The 9,097-nt window shown below is 56.1% G+C and overlaps 1 protein-coding gene and 2 long non-coding RNA genes across 5 annotated transcripts in view; 2 read left to right on the top strand and 1 right to left on the bottom strand.

Moving 5' to 3' along the window:
- Positions 1-12: 12 nt before the first annotated feature.
- On the top strand, positions 13-3,685 carry LOC109293811 (nicotinamide N-methyltransferase-like). Its single transcript, XM_019511920.1, has 2 exons — positions 13-286; positions 3,106-3,685. Exons 1-2 carry the CDS (start codon positions 15-17, stop codon positions 3,542-3,544), a joined length of 711 nt encoding a protein of 236 aa, XP_019367465.1. The 5' UTR covers positions 13-14; the 3' UTR covers positions 3,545-3,685.
- A 1,891-nt stretch (positions 3,686-5,576) lies between these two features.
- The window catches only part of LOC109293779, a 3,950-nt gene continuing 429 nt past the window's right edge, over positions 5,577-9,097 (top strand). Inside the window, exons 1-3 of one of the 3 annotated variants that reach the window (XR_002096401.1) lie at positions 5,577-5,587; positions 7,284-8,271; positions 8,477-8,543. This is a non-coding gene — a long non-coding RNA (uncharacterized LOC109293779). Of the gene's footprint in view, positions 5,588-6,831; positions 6,988-7,258; positions 8,272-8,476; positions 8,544-9,097 lie in introns of those variants that run through there. The other 2 variants (XR_002096399.1, XR_002096398.1) reach the window with 2 other exon arrangements.
- Positions 7,442-9,097, bottom strand: part of LOC109293789 — a 1,837-nt gene continuing 181 nt past the window's right edge. Inside the window, exons 2-3 of the long non-coding RNA XR_002096403.1 lie at positions 8,591-8,903; positions 7,442-8,376 (exon numbers count right to left, since the gene is read on the bottom strand). This is a non-coding gene — a long non-coding RNA (uncharacterized LOC109293789). The remainder of the gene's footprint in view (positions 8,377-8,590; positions 8,904-9,097) is intronic.

Here is a 9,097-nt window from a genome sequence, read left to right as displayed (position 1 = left end):
GGCAGTGTGGAAATATGGTCAACCCCGTGATTGCCTTTCCGGTGCCAGGTAACACTGCTCCCCCCTGTTCCAACACAGGTGATGTGAAGGGCGACATCCTGATAGATATTGGCAGCGGCCCCACCATTTACCAGCTCCTTTCTGCCTGCAACAAGTTTAACGAGATCATCGTTTCGGACTATACAGACCGGAACCGCCAGGAGCTGGAGAAGTGGCTGAAGAAGGAGCCGGGAGCGTTTGACTGGACCCCGGTGGTGAAATATGTGTGCGAGCTGGAGGGACAGAGGTAGGAGGCTTGGCTACTGACACCCCCTTCAAGGGAAGGGGCCTTTCCCTCCTTTTTTGGAGGGAATGAGGATTTTTGGAGAATCAGTAGGCTATAGGTGTCAATAGGAAATTAAAACTATTTAATTTGATAAGGCAGCAACTGAGTTTAAGTGAGCCAAGGGAGTCCAGGACAATAAGAAGTCCATGTTTAGGTATGTAGGGAGCAAAAGGAAAACACATGGAAATGTGGGACCTCTGCTTCACACCTCAAGACAGCTGGTAACAGGTACTCAGGAATAAACTGAACTCCTGAATGTCCACTTTGCTTCAGTGTTTCACCGGACCAAGGGGAAAGACAAGCAAGATACGGCTCATAGGGGCATGGTGGGATTGATAGTCTCCCCACTGCGCATGCTGAGCCGGTGCAAAACCAGCTAGAAAAGCTAGACGTGTAGAAGTCGGCAGGACCGGATGGACTTCCTCTGAGAGCGCTGGTGGAGCTGGCTGCAAAGCTCGTTCAGACATCGTGGCGCACAGGGGAGACCCCTGAGGATTGGAAGAGGGCCAACATTGTGCCCATCTTCAAGAAGGGGAAGAGGGAGGACCCAGGCAACTATAGGCCAATCAGCCTAACCTCCTTCCCAGGGAAAGACCTGGAAAAACTCTTTAGAGAAGCTATGTGCGATACGCTCGTGGAGGGTAAGAACCTGAACGACAGCCAGCACGGCTTCGTCGCGGGCAGGTCTGGTCTTACCAAGCTCATCTCCTTTTACGACCAGGTCTCTCACCACCTGGACACGGGAGACAAGGTAGACATTATATACCTCGACTTCCAAAAGGCTTTTGATCTAGTATCCCATGATATCCTTGTGGGAAAACTGGAAGATTGTGGACTTAATTGCTCAACGGTTCAGTGGGTGGAAAACTGGTTGCATGGTAGGACCCAGACAGTCCCCGTGAATGGATGTGTGTCGTCCTGGCGCAAAGTGGGCAGTGGTGTCCCGCAGGGGTCCGTGCTTGGACCGGTGCTTTTCAACATCTTTATCAATGATTTGGATGTGGGGGTGCAAAGCTCGCTGGCCCACTTTGTGGATGACACCAAGTTGTGGGGCAGCGTAGTCATGCCAAAGGGTAGGTTGCAGATACAGGCGGACCTGGACAGGCTGGAGAGCTGGGCGGACCAGGACCGGATGAAGTTCAACACTCAGAAGTGTCAGGGGCTCCATCTGGGGGCAAACAATCCCCAACAGACCTCAGGCTCAGTGGCGACAATTAGACTTGCACCACAGCTGAAAGGGACCGAGGGGTAATGCTCGACCATTGCATGAACATGAGCCAGCAGTGCCATGCTGTGGCCCGCAGGGCAAACACCATGCTGGCATGCATCAACCGTTGCATCTCATGCAAAACTAAGGCAGTGATATTTCCACTGTAGTCCTTTCCAACAAGGACATGGAAAAACTTGAGAGGGTCCAGGGGAGAGCCACCCATATGATCTGAGACTTGCAAGATGAGCCGTACGAGGAGAGGCTGAGGGACTTGGGCCTCTTCAGCCTACAGAAGAGCAGGCTGAGAGGGGACTTGGTAGCGGCTTACCACTATGTCAGGGGAGTACATCAAGGGCTCGGTGAACAGCTGTTCACCAGGGCACCCCGGGGAAGACCAGGAGCAATGGGTACAAACTCCTGGAAGGCCACTTCAGGCTCAAGTCCAGGGAAAATTCCTCCACAGTCAGGGTGTCCAGACTGTGCAATAAACTCCCCCAGGGGTGGTGCAGTCGCCTACCCTGGACATCTTCCAAAGGAGACTGGGCGGTCACCTCGCTGGGGTCACTTGACCCCAGTCATCTTTTCCTGCCTACCGCAGGGGGCTGGACCCGATGATCTACCAGGTCCCTTGCAGCTCCTGACACTCTGTGAAAACCCTAGACCAGTGGTCTCCAAAGTGGGGTGCACAGGATGATCCATTGGGGTGCGGGTAGAAAATATTAGAACTTCTATTTATATTTATTTTTTATCTCATCCTTTTTTAATTTCTATTGTTTGTGTATGTTTTATAATGTACAGTAGTACATGTATATAATTTATAAATAAATAAATAAACATATATTGGGGGTGTGCTTAAAAATTTTTTTACTGATAGGGGTGCGCGATCAAAAAAGTTTGGAAACCACTGCTCTAGACAACCGCACGCTGCATATTTTTGCAGTCAGTGCAACATTTCTGTATGACTCCAGCAGAGGGCTCGTGGGCCCTTTGTTCTGGCTAAGCTCTCGACAGCCTCCTCTCCCTCGCAGGACCTTTATCTCTGCCGCCTTGCAAAGGGCCACGATGTGAATAAGGCAATGCAAACGGTAGGTGGGAAAACAGCTGCAGCTGTAGCTACACGCAGCAACTCTAGCAGTTTCTCCATGCCGCTGGTGCTGACCGACTCAAGTAGCTTTAATCTAGTCGCTCTGGTCCTGGGGCTTCCACAGCTAAATGCTTCGCGTGCTGGCATCTGAGCCCCACGGAAGCAGCTTTGGGGGTGTCTGCTGCACAGGGTGGCCTTGCTCCTCCGGTTTGCAGTGCAGATGCACCCCGAGTCTCCCTCTGGGGACCCTGAGCCAGAGTTAGGGGCCTTCATCTGTCTGGGAACAAGTGCAGGTGCCTGGCCATGGCCTCAATGGCTTCTTGTGGCAGAAAGGTCTACAGCCTCATTGTGTATAATGGGGGGGACGAGCATCCCCTCTTCAAGGCGCTGCTTTTCAGTTTCATTGAACGTCCTCCCATTTCTATCCACACAAGTGACTAGGCAGGCAGGTGACAGAGGTTTCATGCACTCAATATTTCTCCCCAGGGAAAAGTGCGCTGAGAAGGAGGAGAAACTGAGGAAGAAAGTGAAGCAGGTTCTGAAGTGCGATGTGAGGAAACCCAACCCTCTGGCCCCCGTGGCACTGCCCCCGGCCGACTGCCTGCTCTCCACGCTGTGCTTGGAAGCTGCCTGCAAAGACCTGGGCACCTTTAGTGCAGCCGTGAAGAACATCAGCTCCCTGCTAAAGCCCGGGGGACACTTGGTAACAGTGACGGTGTTGAAAGAAACCTACTACGTGGTTGACCAGCGCAGCTTCTCCTGCCTGTACCTGGACCAGGAGTCGGTGGAAGAAGCCATTAAAGATGCTGGGTTTGACATCAAGTTCATCAGGGAGGTTCAGGAACATTCCCCAAACACCTTTGCAGACTTTGGAGCCTTGCTCCATGTGGTTGCATGCAAGCGGGGCCCTAAACCAGCACAATGAGGAGCATTGCTCAGTATTGACGCCCGCTTGACTCCTTATTTGTCTGCTCTGCATCACACCTGGAAAATGCTGATGTGCAGCATAGCGGGCGAGCCACTTTGGCCAAAAATTATGTTCTGCTTTTCAATAAAGTGGAGCTGGAAATCTCCGCCAGCTTGAAAAGGTTATTGGGGGGGGGGCTGTTTCCTGCAGTGCTGGTGGGTTCAGAAACAAGAGAACTTTGTCATTAGTAAATAAAGGAAAGGGGAGGGAGGTGAGCGCGAGCCAGCTGTGACTCAGGGCCCTGGGTCCCAGTGTGCAGCGTCTCCACCGCTGCGCTTGCGCCTCCTCGCCAGCCTAAGCCCGGCAGGTGCCCTGTTGGGGGTGCAAGCTGCCGGTGCGCGTGCGCGAGCAGGGACCCGGGCAGCGCCGCGGAGGCTCTGCCGCCTGGAGACGTGCGGCGATTGGTTGGGAAGGATGCCGTTCTGTGCGACGATTGGTCCGCCAGGATCCTTCGCCGTCCCGTTGCGCGGGCAGGGGCAGGGATGCGGCATGAGGAGCCATCCTCGCTCGCAAGATTTGCAGGGAATCCCACCCCCGCCTTCTTTTTTTATTATTTTTAAAGAGGGAAAGAAAGAAATGAAAACCCGTGGTGCAGGAAGAGCGGAAAGAAACCGCGTGGGTTCCTCTGGAGAGTCGCGTTTTCGAGAGGAGCGTGTGAGGGGAGGCGGGGGGGAAGTGGCGGTGACACTTGAAACGGCGGCGACGTGTGCCAATAAGTGTGCGCGCGCGTGCACAACACGTGCTAGAATCAGCGCGGCCATCCCTGCCAGCAAAGGGGGGATCGATGCGGGTAGTTACGGATGAGGTTTGCGTCTCCACGCATGTTAACACGCGTCAAGACCGGTAGCACGGGTTTGCTGCGCATCCACACAAAGCATACCCCCCGCACCCCCCCCAACCCAAACAACAAAACAAAACCCCAAAAAAGCGTTCTCGGTGCTGCCCCCCTCGTGCTTCAAAGCGGCCCCGGCAGGTAGGATGGAAAACCCGAGAAAAGCCCGCTCCGCGCCGGCATCGCACCCAGGGTCCACGTGCCACCGCGCGGAGCAAGGAGGCAGCGCACGTGGCAGGCATGCCGGGGCCTCGTGGGCTGGAGCAGAACGGCGCGGTCTGATTGGCTGCGGCGTTTCCCTCCCCGCCAATCAGGAGACGGCAGAATTCATCCTGTCTTAGAGACAAGGCAGAATTTCTCCTGCCTTAGAGACAAGCCCTCCTGCCTTAGAGACAAGGTGACAAGGTGGCACTGAGGGGGACTGACCCCCCTGGACTTTCCTATTGGTCCCCCCTCGCGGGCGGGGCCTCCAGAAAGAATAAAAGGCCGCGTGCCGAGCGACATCGGCGAGGGCAGAGAAGAGCTGGTAGAGCTGGCCAGTGGGGGGGGAGCGGTAACCCCAGAAGCGCCCTGAAGAAAGCGGGACGAGCGGGGCTGAGAAGAGCTGGTAGAGCTGGCCAGCGGGGGGGAGCGGTAACCCCGGAAGCGCCCTGAAGAGGCAGCGGTGCCTGCCCCATCGCCGCACGAGGAGGGCCGAGAAGAGCTGGTAGAGCTGGCCAGCGGGGGGGAGCAGTAACCCCGGAAGCGCCCTGAAGAGGCAGCGGTGCCTGCCCCATCGCCGCACGAGGAGGGCCGAGAAGAGCTGGTAGAGCTGGCCAGCGGGGGGGAGCAGTAACCCCGGAAGCGCCCTGAAGAGGCCGCGCCCGGACCAGGTAAGGCCGAACAGAGCATTGGGGGGGGGGAGCACTTGGGCTGCTGTTGGGGACCTACGGCCCCTCTGCAGGCCCGGGGGTGTGTCAGGCTGTGGGGAGTGAGGTCCCGAGCCACGTGGGTGCTGCGTGGCTTGTAGTTCCTGTCAAGCACCGGTGACCCGGGGGGTGGGCAGCGGTCGGGCTTGGATGTTTCCATTCCTTCCCTTAAGGCGTCATTTGGGGGGCAGCGGGCGAGGTTCTGGGGCCTCGGCCGCAGTCCTTCCCTTAAGGCGTCATTTGGGGGGGGTGGAGGCTCAGGTCCATAGCCATTCCCAATGCCCCCTTAAGGCGTCATTTGTGGGGGCAGCAGGCAGGGTAGGTTTGTTGTCTCTGCCTGCAGTCCTCTCTTAAGGTGTCATTTGGGTCAGCAGTGGGGAGGGCCGGAGGGCCCCTGCAGTCTTCCCTTAAGGTGTCATTTGGGTGGGCAGCAGGCAAGGTCCGTAGGCCTCTGTTGTCCTCCCTTAAGGTGCCATTTGGGTTGGCAGCGGGTAAGGTCCGAGCCTCTGTAGTTCTTCCTTAAGGCATCTTTAGGGCGGGGCAGCAGGCAAGGTCCGTAGGACTCTGCCCGCGGCCCCTTCTTAAGGCGTCATTTGGGGCTGCAGCAGGCAAGGGCCGGGAGGTCTCCGCTGTCTGCTCTCAGGGTCATCTTGCCGAGCTGTGGTGTGGTGCTGCCCTGCTCGCAAAAGGGTCAAGCACTGACAGTCTGGCACACCCCCAAGCCTGAGCTATGGTGTGGTGCTGCCTAGCTCTATGGGCGGTCAAGCACTGATGGGCGCTTGAGGGGGCTTGTGCCCTCTCAAGACCATCGGGAAGCATGAGACTAATGGAATTGACGGGGCCAGCACTTCCTTGGTGCTTGGCGTTTTTCACGTCCAAGTTCATCCTTCCCTGCTGCGCTGTTTCTCCTTCTTTCCTGTCATTTCACCTTCAAGTTTCCCTGCCCGCTGCCCTCTTTCATTTCTGCAGTGGTTCTCTTGTGACCACTGCGTGCTGAGTGTCTCTGAGCTGGCCACCCAGGATGCTGAATTTCTTGGTGGAAAGAGATTAGTGGGAGACATCACTCATCTTTGCTGTCTGGTTGCACCTGTCGCCTGAAGCTTCAGCTGTGAATCACATGAAGCAGGTTGTCTTCAGGGCTCAACCCACAGTGGTTGCTGCCAGAAAGAAGCAGAGAAGATGACAGAAAAGCAGGTGTGAGCTGGCCTGCTATTTAATGGACTAATAAAATTGATCTGCCAGGTACCTCATTGGTGCCTGGTGCCTTTCACCTCCAAGTTCCTGCTCCCCCACTGCGCTGTTTCTCTAATCTGCTTTTCTGTTACTTCACATCCAAGTTTCCCCACCCGCTGCCCCCTTTCATTTCTGCAGTGGTTCACTTGTAACCACTGCATGCCAAGTGCCTACGAAGCTGGCCACCCAGGATGCTGAATCTCTTGCTAAAAAGGGATTGATGGAAGACATTACTTGACTTGGCTCTCCCGGGAGTCAAGTGTCGGAGACCGGACCAGCAACCTGAGGCTGCAGCCCCGAATCCCATGAAACCGGTCCCCTTTGGGGGTTGATGTGCATCACCCCAGGAAGGACAACCAGATGAGACAGCAGGCGAGCAGCAGTGAGCTGACCGGGAGGGAAGAAAGCCAACCTAACAGGAGGCAAAGGTAAGAGAATTTGGACACGGGGAGTGTCCGCTCCATGGGTTCCATTGCTAAGTTGCACACCTTGGTATTTGGGAGGTTTTGGATGGTGGGATTTTCTGTGCTCCTTGTCTGGGAGCAAGATCCAAGTACCCTGCCTTTATTGTTGCGCATCTGAGGCTACTTTGTGAGGTTGCCAGAGGTATTGCCCATGGGTTATGGGGAAGGTTGCAGGTTTCCAGAGCATTAAGAGTTCAAGGGGCTAGGTGTGTGCTCTGGTACTGTTCACTTACAGCCCATCTCGGTCTCTGTTTTTGCAGGCCTCGGAAGAACCGGAAGGAGAAGCGGATGGGGAAGCAGCAGGGAAGAGGCGAGGTAGGAGAAAAGCCAGTCAGAGAAACAGGATGTGAAGGAAAGGGACTCTGGACAGAATAGCCTTCCTGCCTTTAGGTCTTGATCATGTCTTAGCCAAATTTCAGCTTTGTGAGCCTTTGGGCGAGCTCCCTGTAACTCAGAAACGAGTCTCTGCCCTTCATGCTGTTGCACTTCTGCAGCAGTCAGGTGGAAGGTGGGCAACCTTGTAATCAAGCTGTGTGTCACCACCACCATGTTTCTAAAGGCCGTGGATCTGGTTAGTGGTCTTGCACAGCACAGCCACCCTGTAATCGGGGTCCAGGCCAGCTGTCAGACCTGGCTGCCAGTGGCGCAGCAACCCATAAGTGGGGTATGTGCTGCTTTCTAACATGAGAAAAAATATGTGTAGCGCTGGACGTCCTGTAATTGGGAGTCAAAGTCCACGGCTATTCCCAGCCAGTCGGAGAGGTGCCCCTGTAAGGAGGGTGGGTGTAGCCTCCTTCCGCTGGTAGTACAGAGCCGGAGCAGTCTGCAGCGTTGTGCTGCAGAACGGCCTTGCAGACGAGCCGAGGCTCGTGGGGTGACAGCCAACTCTTTAGAACCAGAAGCTTGACCTTCCCGTGGTCTGGGTTGAAGCCTGTGGCCTCCTCTCCAATCCCTGTGTCCAGGCATCTGTCCTTTTTCATGCATCTGTGTCTGACACACTGCATCTGGACCCCTGGGCTGCCCTGTAACAAGGATGCGAGTCCCATGTCTCTTGGCGGAGGGCTAGATTGTGCAGAGCTGTGGACCACTCTGTAATTAGAGTGCAGGTCTCTGTGCATTTGAGGACAGCTCTGTGCTTTCCCAGGCCTGACGGCCCTCCCTGTAAGCAGGGCTCGGGGCCTTTACCTTTTGCCCCCACATGGGCAGTGTGGCTACTCAGATGGACGGCGCCATGTAAGAAGGGTGCGAGTCCCATGTCTCTTGGTGGAAGACTAGGTTCTGCAGAGCAGTGGACCGCCCTGTAAGCAGGGTGCAGGTCTCTGCCTTTGGGGACAGCTCTGTGCTTTGCCTGGCCTGATGGACTCCCTGTAAGCACGGCTCTGGGCCTTTGCCTTTTGGCCACTGCCGGCACTATAACAAGCCAGATGCGCCGTGCCCTGTAACGAGGGTTCAGGTCCTGTGCGTCCTGTTACACAGCTAGGTTCTGCAGAGCTGCGGACCGCCCTGTAAGCAGGGTTCAGGTCGTAATGTACCTTTAAGGAGAGCTCTGGCCTTTCCCTGGTCTGACGGCCTTCCCTGTAAGCAGGGCTCTGGGTCTTTGCCTTTTGCCCCCCATGGGCAGTGTGGCTAGTCAGATGGACCGTGCTTTGTAACGAGGGTGTGAGTCCCATGTCTCTTGATGGAGGGCTGACTTCTGCAGAGCTGTGGACCACCCTGTAAGCGGGGTCCGGGTCAAAATGTGCCTTTGAGGACAGCTCTGTCCTTTGCCAGGCCTGATAGGCCTCCCTGTAAGCAGGGCTCTGGGCCTCCCTGTTGCCCCCTGTGGGCAGTCTAGCTAGTGAGACGGACCGTACCCTGTAAGGAGGGTGCGAATCCCATGTCTCTTGGCGGAGGGCTAGATCGTGAAGAGCTGTCGACCGCTCTGTAAGTAGGGTGCAGGTCTCTGTGCCTTTGAGGACAGCTCTCTGCTTTGCCAGGCCTGACGGCCCTCCCTGTAAGCAGGGCTCTGGGCCTCTAGCCCTTTTGCCCGCTGTGGGCAGTCCGACTAGGCAGACGGACCGTGCCCTGTAACGAG

Source organism: Gavialis gangeticus, unplaced genomic scaffold, assembly GCF_001723915.1.
Source record: "Gavialis gangeticus isolate Ggan-Ray unplaced genomic scaffold, GavGan_comp1, whole genome shotgun sequence".
Classification (NCBI taxonomy): Eukaryota; Metazoa; Chordata; order Crocodylia; family Gavialidae; genus Gavialis; species Gavialis gangeticus.
The sequence above is the reverse complement of the archived record's forward strand: the minus strand, read 5'-3'. Positions and strand labels throughout refer to the sequence as shown.